At 35.3% G+C, this 17,545-nt stretch overlaps 1 protein-coding gene across 2 annotated transcripts in view; it reads left to right on the forward strand.

Annotated features, from left to right (window-relative positions):
* Positions 1-17,545, forward strand: part of myo15b (myosin XVB) — a 90,324-nt gene that overhangs the window by 28,875 nt on the left and 43,904 nt on the right. Inside the window, exons 10-23 of one of the 2 annotated variants that reach the window (XM_028028088.1) lie at positions 288-463; positions 4,228-4,321; positions 8,146-8,208; positions 8,306-8,363; positions 9,722-9,846; positions 10,440-10,535; positions 10,625-10,860; positions 11,948-12,117; positions 12,191-12,263; positions 12,374-12,562; positions 13,109-13,218; positions 14,550-14,617; positions 14,830-14,914; positions 15,392-15,424. In XM_028028088.1, the coding sequence (XP_027883889.1) occupies positions 288-463; positions 4,228-4,321; positions 8,146-8,208; positions 8,306-8,363; positions 9,722-9,846; positions 10,440-10,535; positions 10,625-10,860; positions 11,948-12,117; positions 12,191-12,263; positions 12,374-12,562; positions 13,109-13,218; positions 14,550-14,617; positions 14,830-14,914; positions 15,392-15,424 (1,576 nt within the window). Of the gene's footprint in view, positions 1-287; positions 464-4,227; positions 4,322-5,780; positions 5,867-8,145; positions 8,209-8,305; positions 8,364-9,721; positions 9,847-10,439; positions 10,536-10,624; positions 10,861-11,947; positions 12,118-12,190; positions 12,264-12,373; positions 12,563-13,108; positions 13,219-14,549; positions 14,618-14,829; positions 14,915-15,391; positions 15,425-17,545 lie in introns of those variants that run through there. The other variant, XM_028028089.1, reaches the window with a different exon arrangement.

A 17,545-nucleotide genomic window follows, 5' to 3' on the forward strand; every position in this document is an offset into this window, starting at 1 on the left:
TGCTAAATGGTTGATAATCTCACACAGTCTACCCACCTCTCAGGGACGCCGCCAGGAATCTTTTGCCCCATGACAAAATATTTTTGATTGGTCAGATCAAGCATTCTAATCTATGAAATTAAGTGATATGTTCATTAGCTGTATTGGGTCATTCATTATAGTTGACAGAAATAAAGGCTTGAAAACAACAGTGTGTATGCGTAACTGATTTCACTTATTTCATTTAATGAACCAAGTTACTAAAATGATTTTTCTGTATTTTTCTCATTTGCTGAATGGGCCTATAGGTGTTTCTTAAAGAATTTCTATACCAGAAGTTGGAGGACAAATGGAACAGCACTCAGACATGGGCAGCTGTCACCATCCAGAGGAACATCAGGGGCTTCCTCTGTAGAAAAAATTTCAAGTTTTTCAAACAAAAAGCAATTGTTCTCCAGAGTCACATCCGAGGACATCAGGCTAGGTATGCAAGTAGATTTTTTTTTTTACTAAATTTTTCTTAAGCGCATAATATGTCAGAAGTAAAATGCTTAATTTTCAGAAAACTTTATCTTCATTCAAACAATATTTCCTGGATCCATTGAAGTTAGTGTAAGGTGTAAATGAACAACATAAATCAATTTAAAAAATGCAATAAGTGGTCTTCAACCAAAAAATAATTTTCATAATCCAAACAATAAACATAATTACAAGATTATTATTAAAACTGCAAGCTCAGCACCGATCCAGCCTTATGGCGTCTGCAGGAACGCCTCTGCCGTCATCAATTCTCTCTTGCCATTTCGAAACCGTCCACTAAGTGGTGTACTTGTTGAATATTCAAATACGTCTTCAGTCCACTTCAGTACAAGTCCAGAGGCAGGACTTGAGTGTTTTTTTTTTAATCTGACCTACCAGACAGAAGTTATTAGCTGCTTTTCCATTACAAAAGTGCACAAATATTAGCCTCTATTCTGCTAATCTCCAAAAAACACAATTTTACTATTGCAGAATTTGCATTAAAATTAAATGAAATGAAGATCATTCTTTAATAAGGTTGTTCACTCAATAACTCATTAAAAATCATGGGAGGGACAGTTAATGAAATATATTCATCATTCTGCGCTGGTGCTCAACTATCAGTCATCAGAGAAGATGTTGACGTCTTATTCAGGTGTTGGAGCGTCAAGGCCCTTATACTTGGGAGTGGCTTTTTGGAGAAATTGTAGTGGATTATTTTACAGAAGAGCTGTCCCAGATAGCAAAATATGAGTGAATCAATGTCGAAACAACGTTAGACGGACACACTGAATCCATATTGAAATTTTACATTGAAATGATATTGAAAGTGGTCAGTGACTTACACGTTGAATCAACGTTGGGGTTTCAACCATTACTGACACTATATCAAAGTTGATTCAATCATCATCTGAATGTGGATCTACATGCACATTTGTATTGTTTTTATATTGAGTCAAAGTTAGGGAATCAATATTGATTCATGCATATTTTTTGATTTGATAGGTCGACATCATAACATAAAAGTTTCTTCACTGGTGTTAAACACAATTTTGTTGGCAGATGATGGATATCGTTCAAAATTATCTTACATTACCATATTTCCAAAAATGTGTATGTACAAACTTAAAAGTTACAACATGGTATTAATGTTAGAATTTATTTAGGGAAACAGGTCTAGAACAGACTCTTTTTTGACTGTCAGAACAGTCTATTGTCCATGGAAGAATAGTGTCCATGAGGTTAAACCTGTATAAATCAGAGAAACTGTACAAGTTGGGGTAACCCAAGTTTGACTCTGCTTGGCATTGCTTTGGTTCCTTGATGCCTTCAATCTTCTTGTGCACACAAAGAAGCCAATTCTTGACAGTCCTTGTCAGTCAGCTTTGGGTCCAACTGCCGAGCAGCAGCTGAAAAACGCAAAAATAAGAATGAGGAAGGCTGGTTAGAAAGACAATAAAAAACTTTTGAAAAGTTTTGAAACACATTGAAATATTCAATAATGTACTGGTCTGAGAACAAACACACCAACCGTACGGCTGCCCTTGTACTCTCACAGTTTTATAAGGACATGCTAATGAATATTCATGAATAGGTTTCTTACTGTTAATTGACATATATAATCACATTTACCTATCAACCTGCAGCATAATATAGCATTTATGATGCCGCACTCATGCTAAAATGAGGCAATCGTCGATATTTAAAGTAAATGCCTGTTTATCAGAAGAGCTAAAGATACAACTCATGGAGGATCAGGGTTGTATTTAACACACCAGAGACAGAAAAATAGTGCAAAAGGTGATTTGTATTGTACTTGGAAAAATTATTTACAATATATACAGGATAAACTTCCATTCAATAAATGGTTCAATTTTAACCACAAACATTTCCAAATAAGTTGATAACTACATTCATTCAAAAATCCTCACATGCTGATAAAAATCCCACACAAGTAGTAATAGTCTAGTTCTGTTTATCCAGTTACCAATCCAATAATCAAAAGACTGAATCAGTATTTAGCAGGTTTAGATCAGTTTTTCAGCCCCCTTGCCATACATGTTTTAGGCATTTTCCTTCTGCCACACACCTGGATTCAATCTGTGGAGGATTAACAGCCTTTGATGACTGAATAAGAGGTCATGCAGTCATTTGAATCAGCTGTTCTGGAAGAGACACATCTAAGCATATCAGTAAACATATTATAATAAAAAATGAAAAACAAATTATTTAAAGTTTAGGGCTACAGCAGCAGCCCTAAACTTCCTTGTCTACCACAAGCTCCCCCAGACCAAACAATAGGTCCTGCCCTACTTTTAAAAATTGAAATTCCACAAAATCTTGCAAATTAGATGCAAAACAATGCAGTTATTTTTCAATAAACACAGTTAAGATAAAAGTAAAATTGCTGAATGCACCGCAAAAATGCTCAGAGTCAAATTCAATTCAGAATCTGGTTTCAAAAAAGCCAACAGCAAAGGGGGATGTGTGTTTGGGACAAATCACTAATGTAAAAAGCGAGGATGGACTGCTGCACTGCTTGTAGTGATTTGTAGATGTTTGTGTGTCAACACAGTATGCACAAACAGTCAGCAATAATATTTAAAGACGAGTAAGAAAATGTACAGAAAGCAATCTTAACCCACTGTTCTCCACATGTAGTGCTTAATTTAAAACGCGATTAACCCCCACTCAATAATAAAATGCTCTGACCCAGAGCTCAAGGAGGAAGAGGGGAGTGGGGGGTGAAGAGGACCTCAAGCAAAAATCTATCTTTTTGACCATAATTCAACTTTGAATTACCATCGCTTGTTATCTGGGATGGATTCAACACGTTCGAATGACACACAACTTTTTATGAACTGTGCGATGTGAGAGTTGTGGTGGAGCCAGCTCCACATTGTCCATAAACAAACAAAATAACCTATCATCCTCCTACTCCTTCCAAGAAATAGGTCATGTGTGGCACAGTGTTGATAGAATAATTCAGCATCATGCTATTGAATGTCATCAGACATGGTTTTAAATCTGCATGAATCAAAGAGTAAAGGAAGACATCCAGCAGCATAACATGCAACTTTCTATTGGAAGGGGTTGGAGCTAAGGTGATATCACCAATTGACCATGTGAATTTGATAAGTCTGCTATGTCACACCAAAAGTGTGATCCAGCTGGGAGCTTGTATGTGGAAGTTATTCCACCTTGATATTTTATGGCAAATGGTCAGACTTTGAGGCTTTACCACACCCATGCTTTGGTGCATCAAAAAGATTTAAGAACTTTTGATCTTCAATGGCCTAGACCAGGGGTGCCCAAAGTCAGTCCTCAAGGACTGGCAATCTGCATGTTTCTCTCCCTGGTTTGCTCAGATACAACATGTGTAAAAGAGACAAAATGGCTGCTTTGATCCAAAATGTCCGACTTCCTGTTGGGTTTGGACCGTGGCTCTAACAGGCATTTTGTACGTCCTGACAAAAAACGCTAAAGGTCCTGGGTTTGATTCCTAGCACAGTTTTCTATGAAAGACTGCTCAGAACTAAATTAGTTATTATATTCCTTTTTTATGTTCAAAAACATCATTTAGTACTGATAAAAAAAATAGGTAGAAACTTTCCCAATCTGCAGGACTTTGTGGATAGAATCGTTTCTGTTTTTGAATCCATTGCAGAAATAATTGCACCTGCTTCGTGAATTTCCTCTTAAGAGTAACTGGATTATTTCCACTTTTAGGAAGTACTACAAGCGTTTGAGGCAGTCCTTCACCCAGTTTTGGGCTGTGATGCTAATTACTAGGAACACAATTAAAAGGCACCATTGGAGAAAGGTAAGTGACACAAAAGAAGCACTCTATCCAGGTAAATCAATGCCAAACTTTCCTGGCAACCTCATGTTTTCAAGTTTTATTATACTATAAATTCTGTTTGCCTGTTATGCAACCCAGTTTTATTGCTCCTCACAGTTAAGCACATAGCATGCCTCTGACAAAGATAAGAACCCTCTGAGACCAAAGTGTAATTCTTTTATTCATTCTGTTTTTTGTTTGTTTTGTTTCATAATATTGGTTGTTTTTTCTATTTGAATAGAAATAGAAACCTTATCTTTCACTTTTATTGTCTGATATTCTTTTTCTTGTTACTCTTGTAAACAGAAGAGTAGAGTGATGACAGTTACATCACATATATGGTGCAAAATATATTGCCCTGGACTTGCACCATAATGTTGTTTCGGACAACGTTCCCTTGGATGTTGGAGTTAAAAAATTGTTTAACTCAATTATAAAAAATTTTTTGGTAAAGCTTATCAACATATTGTTATTTTTTGCATAACAATATAATATCGATTCATATTAATGTACATTTGTAAATAGATATCTTAGAATCTTTCAGAAATGTTCTTATTTTAACAGAGTGTCTGCTATCATCTCATTTGGCTTTCAGCTTTGCAGTTCAGCTTGGTGACATGTTTATCTAGCTTCTTAATCAAATTATACTGTAACTTCAAAAAGATATCAACTGCATTTGCTGTTGGGAACTTTTTATGGTGTAATTTATAAAACCTGAATAGAAAACTACGTGGATTTTTCGGAGTTCTATAAATGGCAAATATTCCACAAATGTAAGATTTGGACTGGACAGCAACACATTCAAATTAATTTAAGTTTCCAAATGATCTTTGCTGAACTGCAGTTCCTCATAAAAAGGCAACTCCACCCCTCTTTTTGTTTATTCTACACTCGCAAAATTAAAGCTGGGTGGGGCAGCTTTCGTTACTTTTAACTGAAACATGGTTCTCTACTGTTTCAGTTAAAACACAAGATTTAGTTTCTGTTTGACAATAAAGTCATTTATAAAAAATAATTTATCTGTTAAAGATCTTATATTAGGTAACACAGTGTATAGTGTGTAGGTTTTAACTGCTTGTCATTTTGCTTTCTGGTTAAGATTTGAATAGTCTGGGTGAAAATTTGAAAAAATTAGATATTTTTTAAATTTTTATTTATTTTTAATTTTTTAAATTTTAAAAAAATCTTTATTTATTCTAGTAAAATATGATTAACATATTCATATTTTGAATATGAATATTTTCATGGAAAAACACATGAAGGGTTTTTCCATCAGGGTGTGTTAAACTCATATGTTTAATCTTTGGTAACAACTTCCTTTTAAAAACTAATCTATTTCTTTTAACTATCATTCTTATCTTACATTAATCATGTTACCTGTGTGTGCATACACACCCTGACTACACACTCGGTTACACTCTCATCTTGGACTTTAACCTGCCATGGTGAAATTTGAAGCAGCACTGCCTCTCTCCTTCTGTTCTTTAAAACCTGCCCATATGGCGTCTGACTTCACAGTTTCACCAGGTAGGGTGCTTTATTCTTTGTTTTGTCATTGATATGCGCATGAAATGTTTTCAGGATGTTTTTTTAATTTTATTTCAGCAATTTTACTCTATACATTCAAGGTTCATAAGGAAGAGACTTGTCTTAATCAGATTTCAAGACACTGGAAAGGATTTCCTTTCTCTCTGTGACTCTTTTTATCTCTTCTCATCAGCAATCATCAAGGTTTGATACATCCTCTAAATCTGTTTCATTGTGTTTTAAGTAGCTAAATGAGGTTAATATCTTTAACCATATGTCATTTGGCTTCAGTTTTACCAGTCAGGTTTTGAGGTTTCCCTTATTGTTTTATGAGACTTGAACTCTGAGCTAAGAGCTTTAGTCAGCTCTTGAAGCTCAGTAACGTGATCTTTGGCGACAGCATTCACTAATGTCATTTGAGGGTGTTACATCTCAAAATGTTCTTATAACAGTGCTTTGTTGATTTCGGAGTGTTATTTATGGTTTTTTGTCTCTAGTAGAAATAAATGGTGTTGCTATATTTTTGGTCCATTTTTATACAGGCTTTACAGACTTTACACCTAATATGAATAATGCATACATAATTTTGTCGCCAAGTTTTAGGACAAATAATGACAATTTTCTTGATTTGGATAATTTGTTTGAAGAAAACTGTATTTTCTGTCCCTACTGAGTCTTATGCCATGCAAGTCTTTATTTCTTCAGATTGCAGTGAGACAGAAGCAGCTATTTTGACCCATTGTTCTCCACCACAGAATAGTGAGATGCTTTCTTGACATGTTTTAGGGGGTGAATGCTGCCCTTTGACAACTCATAATGCAGTTAGTTTAGATATGTTTTAATGGAGTTTACCAATGTATAGCAAAATGAAAGATCAGTTTTGATATGGTAATTCTAGAATTAATCTTGAAGAAATTTGGTGGATCTGATGTGAAGCTAACAAAGCAGATTTAATTACAATATGCAACATCTTTTATTGCCTCTCCACGGGCTGCCACCTTATCGTGGTGGAGGGGTTTGAATGTCCCAGTGATCCTAGGAGCTATGCTGTCAGGGGCTACGTGCCCCTGGTAGAGTCACCCGAGGCAGACAGATGAGGGATCAGACAATGTGCAGCAAAAACGCCTCTTATGATGAATACAGCCATTGGAGACAGTGTTCCCTCACTCAGAGGCGGGTTACCGGGCCACACTCTGGAGCCAGGGTGTGTGGGAAAGAATGTGTAAGCAATTATGATGAACTGAATGATATTGTCAGCGTGTGAAGAAATTAAAACAAGTAATAATAGTGATGATAATAATAATAAACCCATAAATTATCAATAAGAGGCAGCTTAATATAAGCAATGGATCGATTAATAGGGATAAAAAGTTTTTAATTTGTAGATTATTTACAAGAATTACACAATTTATTCAAAAAGTTATGAAAAATAACTTTTGTATAGTAGATTTTACATGATCCTTATTATATTATAATTGATGTAATTATTTTATAATTGCTTTTGTCCTTTTTTTCTTTCTTAGTGTTCTCTCTTCTTTCTGAATTATTCTTCCTTTCCAATATTATAATATTAGAACCTGACAATCAGTTTGTCTGCTTATGTTGATAAAACATGGTTTTGGTTTGATAATGTGTTGTTTTTCTGAAAGCAACCTCAGAAATAACAAAGCAATCTTATGCAATCTTTGTGTTCGCTTAGTGGAAACATTATATAATATTTGTTTCTTCATCAATAGGAGCACACATCCATGTTTTAATCTTTTCAGAATTTTATGTTAGACTATGCAAATACTGAATTATGCATCGATATTAACAACAGTAAAAACACTGCTGTTGTACTTTGTACAAAGTAAAGTTTGTACTTTTTCGAACGTATTCGAAAAGGTATCAATACTGTAAACTCTGGATAAAACCAATATTGATATTTGCTGGAGCTACCCTCACACATTGTATAGTGTTCTTTCTGTCACTTGTAAACGTTCTGATAAAATGACAGCATTGCTGAACTTTTGGAACTGTGTGGCTTACTGTGTGAGGAGGGACCAAAGCTTTATGGGTGTAACAGAAGTATATAACAGGACCTGTACCTAAGAATAGGTATGATAGAAAACACTCCTCGGACAGTGATTGGGGACAAAGATCACTAAAAGTACGCAAACAATACAATCCCACACATAAGGAGTCCTGCAGTGGGTTAGCAGCAAGTCTGAGATGAAGAACATTAAACGAGGATTAGGATTCAGGATTACAAATTGAGGATTCATGCTTGTTGATTTCAGGAATTACACAAGAAGAACAAAGTTAAAACTGCTAAAAAGACAAAGCTCATCTCATCAGAGATGGTAAGAGGATAATAGGAGCAAATTATTTCTCTGCTTTACTTATTTCTTCAAGTTTTTTATTTTTAACTTTGATAAAAAGACATTATATTTTGTTTAGGATGTAGGGATGTTAGAGATACCTGCTGAGCTGTCCGCCAGACTCCGCAGTGCAACAGGTAAGTTTTGAAAAAAGCTATTTGAAAACTGATTTTGAACAACATTGTGCAAGAGTTGTGTAGGGTTCATATAATATCACAGGAAATCACACCAAGCAAGGGATCTGGCTTGGTGACCCTATTAATCAGAAAATCTTAAGTGAAGATTCTTACCATTACATACTGTATTTAGATTGTTTCTTGTCTCTTTATTAATTTTTCTACGTTTGCTCAGTTTGTTCTCTTATTCCTTTAAAGATTCACTGATGCTATTAAAATCTGAACAAATAGTATGGCTGGAATTATTACTTTTTACTACTTAAACATGTGAGTACACAGTAAAATACAGTCAGAGCCCTATAATTGTTTACTGTAATAATGGCCATTTCTGATATCAAACTCTATTATCAAAAGAGTTTGAAGAGATTTTAAAAATCCTCACTTCATATTTGGACAGAGAGAGAAAAGAAGTACTCCAGGCTAGAGTAGAGAGAGCCTTAGTATTAGGGTGACCAGACGTCCTCTTTTTCCCGGACATGTCCTACTTTTCAGACCTAAAAAGATGTCCGGGGGAATTTAAAAATCGTCCGGGATTTTGGTCAACTGCCTCAAAACACATTACATAGCTTACAGTTCATTGTAGGGCACTGCGCACGGCGCTGCGTGTCACGTAACCCCTGAGCCGCGTCAGTGCGGGCAGCACCCCCTCTCCCTACCCCGCCCAAGGTGTTCTGGTTTCACCCCCCTCCCCTTCCCCTCCCCCCTCTCCCGCTTGAGGTTGTCCGGGTTTTCCCAAAGTAAAATATGGTGACCCTACTTAGTATCCCTTAGGTCTTGATTTCAAAGGCTGCTAAAGAGTCCATGTGGCCAAAAAAGCATCTAATTTCAGTGACATGGTAGCATGGTATTTGTACAGTACGTATTTGCATAATGAGTAAGAAATTACTACATTAGTTAATTTCATTTCCCAGTGTTTTCCCTTTTAGTATTTTTTTCTCTGTGGTACATCTGTTTTCTAAATCCATCTACTTAGGATTCTCTCGGTAACATAGCGATCGTTTACAGCTAGAGGCTCTTTTGGCAATTGTAAGTCTGCCCCTGCATGATAGGCTGATTTGGGTCACATGACATACATTAACACCATCTTTGGCTGGGCCTCTGTGTGCAACAGTGTGGCCTGCTTTCACTGGTTTAAACCCTCTATGGGCTGGAAAAACACAGTTGGTCCACTGAGAATTTTGCCTGTACATCCAGATTTGCAACACTGGGTCAAACCTAATGCATTCTGCATATCTTCTTTAAGTAATTCTAACCATTTGAAGAGTTTATTTTTATATAACAAATAGGCTTGTGATTCTGATGCTGTGTTTTTCCACTAGGGGGCCACCATGGATCACAGATTACAGAAGTTGCACCTCCACAGGTGAAGGCAAAACATAAGCTGAGCCTTCCTCAGGACATTGACAGATACCCATTCTCTCGCTTTGCCAAGTCCATATTAAAGGTTTGTTCCCACTAATTACACTTATAACGTTCTTAATTCCTCCTCTTCTTCTTGCCTTACTATGTAACATAAAAATGAACCTAGATTTTGCAATGCTTCTCAAGATCATATGGATCAGAAAAACCAATAGGTCTGAAATCTTCTACTGAGGACATAAGTTAGAGTATTGCACTGCTCTTCTTCCCAATTCTGCTTTTAAATAAAAGAAAATCTCTCTTGCTTAAGCATATTTTTACAAATATGGTCTGCGCAGGGTTAGGTACAGGTCAGAACTAAGCATGTCTACAACAAGAAAGGTTTTACTAATAATGATGGCACAGCTATTTGGGAGAGTTGTACAGTACTTCATAGGAAAGACTGAATCTTAGGCTTTAATAAAAATCTCTACTTTCTTAGAAAACAAAAAAACATTGTGAACAGTCTCCTGAGTGTTCATATTGTTGATTCTGATGGTGGTAAAAAAAATGTCATCAGATTTTAAGGGGTGAAAGTTGAGAATAAATACATAGAAAATACATGCAGACATGTTTCCAGGATGAAAAATATACATTTAACGTATTCGACTAGATTTTTTCACTGTATTTTGCCCTCAGGACACATGGAGCCAGCCTCAGGGATACCCACTCCAGAGACCTCTCATGCCTTTGGAACCTGAATATTCCAGAGTAGCCTTGGAGATCAACAAACTGGTATGAGGATGCTTGGATGTTCTCACTTTTTGTATGCTATCAACTGTCATCCCATCAATCCATCTTTGCCATTTTGCATCCCTCTCCAGATCTTGCGATTTTTAGCTGAATCAGATATTACCATCTGGCAGGAGCAGATATTAGGTAACTATATAGTGGAGAGAGGCCAAAAACAGCCGGCCTTGAGGGATGAGATCCTTGTTCAGTTAGTGTACTACACATTGGACAAAAAGGAGGAACAGGACAGTCTGAGGGGATGGCTCCTGCTGGCCTGCTGCCTGAGTGCTTTCACACCCTCACCAACACTGGACAAAGCGTTGCTCAAGTAGGTGCCTCACTTCAGATGATCTGCTTTTATGTTGTCTCTCATTTTGACAGATAGGTCAAAAATTTCCTGTCATAATCTACTTTTAAATGTTATTTATTAAAATGATAATGCTTCTATTCCATTCAAAAACTGAACATCCATCCACATCCAGTGCCACTTTTTCTCCACACCAACAAACGCCACAGGCTGTAGCCCCAATAGCTACGAATAAGCAATGAATGAAATAGTATGGCCAGTTCAGTCAAAGTTTTGAAATCAGGAGACAATCAGGGAGCAATTCTTAAATTAAAGCGATCAGAAGTCAGCAAGATTCTGAATGAATGATGGGCAGTGGGATTACATTCCTCAGAATGTGCTTTCTCAAAAGTGTCTCGCCATCAACACACTCACAGGAGGACGCACAAAACAAATATCAAAATCAAACGAGATTGTGGGGCATTTTATAAATGTTTGATTTTTGATGTAAGGAAAAAGTCAAAAATGCAAAGACATTGATGTATTGCATTTTTGGAATCTCACATGAAATAAGTCATTTTTAATTTTTCTATTTTTGATTATCAATTAAAACCAACCAAACAAAAGAAAAATGGACTGTTTTGTCATGCAGACTAACCAGAATTGTTTGTTTATTTTCTTTGTTGCAAAATAATAATGCAGTCTTATTTATTTATATTTACTTTAATTAAAATGGCTGGCGCATAGCATTTTAATTATAATAATTGTTTGCCACAACAAGGGAAGAGGCATCTGCAGCATAAATCCCAGCATCTTCAAAACTTTGACAATGAAAAACAAGTTAAACTAGATTGAAAAGGTCTAAGATGCAGGCAAAATTCAAAATAAGGAAAAGTTGAAAAAGAGGTGGAGAGCATGCAATTCTAAGGAGACAACCTGTTTATACAGTCTATTTAACATAAGCTAACATATCTTTGCAATAGACACACCTGTACGTAAAACATCTTATATTTGTCTTGTTTGATCTCCGATATCTGGTGAAAATCTTCTTAATGTGCTATAGTCTGTGTCAGATACTAGATTGCTTTTTTATACTGCTTTCTTTAAATGTGTGCCTATTTCCTTGTAGGTATGTATCTGACCATGGTCCAGCAGAGTATCGTTCACTATGCCAACACAAGCTGCTGACTTCTCTGCAGCTCCCAGGCCCCACTGCCCGCATTTATCCACCCACACAACTGGAGTGGACATCCAATCAGAGGAAAGGAACAATGCTTCTGGAAGTAAACACTTTCAATGGTAAGATTAAAAAAATCTAAGCAGGACTTAAACAGGAAGTATCAATTTAAAACAAAGTCTCCTCTGACATCAGATGAGATATTGACAACTGAAGTGGAGTCATGGACCACAGGAGAGCAGCTGGCCTCTTGGCTTCTTTATTACAGGTAGCCATGTTATTCTTAAAACATATTTATAAAAATTGTCTTATTTTGCATTGTTCTGTATTTTATTCTTTCTTGATTTTCCCTCTCTCTGTATGGTGTTGTAACTTAAGAGGGGTGACCGAGGCTGTGCAAGGTTGGTCAGTTTCTCTTGCTACAGATGAAGGGTGGTCAGACCTTGCAGGCTCAGACTTTGTCATGGACCTGCTGGCTGGAGCTGAAGCTGAAGCTGAAGTTCCCATAGCACCAGGGACACCCTCCTCCATGCAGTCTGACTACTTATTTAGCAACCAAGGAGAGAGGTAATAACAGTGTGAAGCACTGTTATTTTCAGAACTTTTCTTTATTTCCTTTGTCCCTTATAGGACAAACAAGTTCATTTCATATCTAGCAGTACCTTTTGAAGATGACAACCTTTAAGCAAGTATTAAACACGTTTATTTAGCTCACATATCTGTATTAAAAAGTTTTTTTTTATTTTTCTGACTTAATATTATCTTAAATTGTTAATTAGCTGTAAGCAGAACATTATCATAATTAACTGAAATAAAGGCTTTGACAATCATATTTGCTTCATTCAGTGAACTGAGTTACTTAGATAAATTAACACTTAAATAACATTCTAACTTATTGAATGGCTTTGTAAACTACAGTCAGGTTAATTTGGTCATAAAATATCAAAGAGAAAAAAATAAAACAAGGGAAACCAAATTACATTGAATTTTTATAGTAATGCAATCCCCCCATTGAGCAAAATCAGAGTTAGTCTACTTAGCAATTTGCCTTGATTAACTGTACATTTTAACAGTGTTCTTTAAATGTTTTCTTCTGTGTCTGTCTCGTTTCAGAATTCCTTTTGCTGATTTTGCTGATTTCATCCCACCAGCACCTTCCACCCAAGCTCCCAGACTGCCACCCTTTGACGGAAACCTTTGGGGAAGAGACTATCCAGAAGATCGTAAGTGTTAATTGCCAACATATTTACACATCCTAATTTCATCACTTTCAGATCCATGTGATGGCATCTAATGGCATATTTTTTGTAAAGTGCCTTGAGAAAATTGTTGCAAATCAGTGTTATATTAATAAACTGAATTGAATAGATACTTGGGGACAAAAATAAAAAGTTGTAATAAATGCCATTCTGTAAATGTAAACTATTCACACAGATTCTGTTCCTTAATTAAAAAAAATAAGTGTACATAGCTTCCCATTCGATTTCCCAAATCCATTTAAGAATTGTATTTGCAATCTGTTTCCATTCATCTGTCTGTCCGTCCATCTGGAGCCAGGCTGTGAAGACAGCAGCCTAAATAGAGAGATCCAGATATCACTCTCTATAGTCTAAACTTGTCCTTTTTAGATCCAAGAATACCAAAATGTATTTTATTAAATGGCTGAAGAATTGTGGAAAAAGAATGTTTATTTGGGTTTGCTTTACTTTCTTCAAAATCAGGATTCAATGTACATCTCTTTAAATTTAGTAGAATACAAACCATACATCCTGGATTGTGAATATCATGCCAAAGGCTTTTCAAAATATTCTGATTAATGCAGATGCTCAGTTAGAAATCTACGACAGTCTATCTGTCTATCCGTCCATAGGACGGAAAGATGGATGCATAGAATTAAATTAAATTAAAATTATGTCTGTTTCTTCACAAATCAAAATTGCGTTGAATTAAATATATATATTTTTATTTGTTCTGTGAAAGAGGTAGATAGTAAACTGTTTTTAGTGACTGTACTTTAATTCTTATCTCTTTAAAGTCACACAGACATATTTATTTTTAGTTCAATTCAGTGCATTTCATTTACATATCACCAAATTACAACAAATGTCATCTCAAGGTACTTTACAAAAGAATTCTATGGTCAATTTGGTCCAATCATTTGGACAGATCCAAAGTCATTTGCAAACATTCCAGTTTAATACATGCCATTATAACAATGGTGAAAAATTCTGTTTATTATTCAAATTGGTTTTCTAAAAGAAATCCAGCTGGCTTTATACCAGTCACCATCACTGAATGTACATTTGCAACATTGATCAGTTGCATTTGCTCATATGTAGCCCTCCATACCAATATTCATGTAGTGACAGTAAAAAGGAAAAAGACCCTATTGCAGGAGGAATCTTGTTACGTACTGTATGTACATCTGAATTAACCAGAACACATGTTAACAGTAGGTCTCAACAGGGCATTGTGGTCCAAACATCTAAACAAATCTAATTAAGCAATATACTAATATATAAAAATGAATCAAAGTAATGTATGTCATCTGCAGGGCGGAGCAGACAGATGGAGACCTATGTTGATGACTTATTTGATTCTGTGCTAGACCAAGGACCTGCGGTTAGTGACGTCTTCACTCTTTCTTCCTAATTAGCTGAAGGCAAGCTTATAGTGTGCTTATTGTGGCTCACTCAATCCTGCTGCATGTCAACTCTTTGTATTATTTAGGTTTCCCTGCCACTCTGCTCCTCCTCATTTGTGATTTTTTTTAGAGTTTCCACCCTGTTACAACTTTAACATTAAAACATTAAACTGAATGTGTTCATGTGTAGGAAATGGATAGAGTAGCCATGTTAAACCGCAGGATGAGAGGAAAAGGGGGGATTGGACCTATGCAGCCTGGGATGTTTGGAGGAGGTAAAGTATTTTTGTAATTACGCATCGCACAGACCATCTGTATCATAATAAATGTATGCAATTCATTAGATACTTTGAAATGTCAATTTTTCAATTTATAGTCAATATTTTAGGCATGTCTTAATGTATGTGCTCAAATGAGTGAGTTTGCATGAAATATTATTTTACATCATAATTATGTTGTATTATTTGAGATTAAATTTTGAATTAAAACTTATAAAACTTTCTTGGCCAAAAATATGAGATTGATTTGTTGACAGAGCGGCTTTTAAACTATATAGTCAAGATAGGCCAACTAAAAGAATGGAGACTAGAAAATCAGTAAGGAGACAGATTGAGGATTGATCAATTGACTAATAGAATTCATCGTTGGAAATGGAAATAACTAGTTGACTTTTCATTAAGAGAATTGTAGTTATTTTACATTGAGTTTGAGATAAATGTTGCTAAATGAGAAATGGATACTTTGTTTTTCAGGGATGCCTATGACAATGCCAACCTATCCCATGGGTAAGTGATTAGGATGATATTGCTCTCTGATATATATATTTTACCAATTATGTTGATACTGTATCATGGATAATTATTAAGGATGTTTTACACTGTTGACTCAAAGTTTTTATGAGGTATAGAGCCACAACACTCAGCTCCTTCACAGCTTATGCATAAAATTGGAATCGTAAACTGATCTTTAATAGGACCAAATTGGCAGCAAGCCCTTGATTCAATTTCACCCATCTTTCATAGACTGTTTTCCTTGTTCTGCAGTCTCATAAATAAATTCCTGCATGACATTTTTTGGTAAAACACAATGATGAATGGAACAATATTTCTTATCATAGTAAACAAGCACTTCTGAAAATGCTGACTGTCTTTCTGCATGTTTCCACTGGTACTTTGCTGATGAGCTCAAAGTCTTTTCCAAACACCAAAACATAGGTGTTCTATTCAGAAAGGAAAAAGTTTACCATTAAACTTTCAAAATAAACAAGATATAAAATAAAATACAAACTAGAATATTATTATGTTATTCCTCTCAGAAATTAAAGTAAAAAAATGAGGAAGTAAAATGTTAACAACATTGACAAGGCAAGCAAAGCAATATTTTTAGTTGAAATTGTGGAAGAAATATTAGAAGGATAAGCATATTGCTGATTGGACAGTTTAATATCCAACATTTTCTGACTTTCAGATTGATATATTTAAACCATTTCTTTTCCACGGTTTAATAAGCATTAAACTGATATTTTTTTATAGCTAAAAAAACCTTTTAAATTTTGATTCAACCTCTGGAGACTAAATGGTTTATTTTATGTACATTTATCCATTTGGCTTTTTAAAAAGCACTTATTGTTATTACAGCTTCTGCATGTTACATATTGACATTATCAGCACAGTCCCAGTTTTATTTTACAAAGGTTATTTTCTGGGTTAGAGCAAATAAATACAGATAATTAAAATTTGAAATTGTAAATATGTTTTTATCTATATTGCAGATTTTTATTATAACATCATTACTTATTTGGATCAGTTTGGTGCTTGAAATCAATTCCTGTAATATGTATTGGAGCGTTGTTCGGTTCTTACACCAGTAGCTTGCACACACCAGGCAGAAGAAATATTAGGTTCAATATTTTGACCAACATGTAAATTTTTCAGCAAAGAAAAAGTGCATTGCATTGTCTGAAAAATTTGTGAGTAAAGAAATGTAAATGTTAAAAACACTAAAAATAAACAGGGGTCCACAGAGATTAGGAAAAGATAATGTGACAGCTTAATTTAGAGTAATGTAATATCACATAAGGATAACCGAAACTTACTTTGAAGTTCAATCCACTTTCATAACTTTGGCCCATGCACACTTGTTGGTATGAAGCCCATTACAGCATTCTGATGAAAAAAACAACAACTTGTATCTCATTATGAGATGAGATAGCTAAGTCATAATAATGAACTATGTAATTATTGTGAGATAACTTTAATTGGCTCCCTGACTTTCTGAGGATGAGGCAAGTTAGGCTTGACAGAAAGAAATGGATGTTTCTAACACCATTGAACATTACATCAGAAATAGTTTTATGATTCTTCTAATTTTGAGAGATTTGGAAGAATCTCACGTCAAAAAGAGAATCAGCTTTGGCAGTGAAAAATAAGACTATTATTTTAAGTCATTGTCAAAAGTCATTGTCAAAGTAACTCTTGGTTTTATAATTAGGTAGCACCACAAGGGGGCGCCTTGTATAGTACTACTTCAACTCAAAGAAGTTAACTCTATGCTAACTTGCTCTTCAACCTTGCACTGCACCATTACAATATGTTATTATTTAGGATGGCTAAGTCATATTTCTAAGATTATTATACAATTATTATGAAATAGTTTAGTCAACAATGAGATACAAGGTTTTTATTTTCTCATCAGAGTGGCAGAAATGAATTTCCATATATTCAGATTATGCCCTGTGATGATCTGAATTTTCTAGGGGCAGATACATTTTTGTTACTGGTGAGGAAGAGACGTGTCTATTCTGAGCTCAAGACCTGAGCCAGACCTTCTTGAATTTCGTTTGGAGGCTTCACCAAAGCATTCCCCATATCAAATCCACTATCAATGCTATGCCCACGCATATCAAA

This window comes from Xiphophorus couchianus, chromosome 9 (assembly GCF_001444195.1).
Source record: "Xiphophorus couchianus chromosome 9, X_couchianus-1.0, whole genome shotgun sequence".
In the NCBI taxonomy this organism is placed as follows: Eukaryota; Metazoa; Chordata; class Actinopteri; order Cyprinodontiformes; family Poeciliidae; genus Xiphophorus; species Xiphophorus couchianus.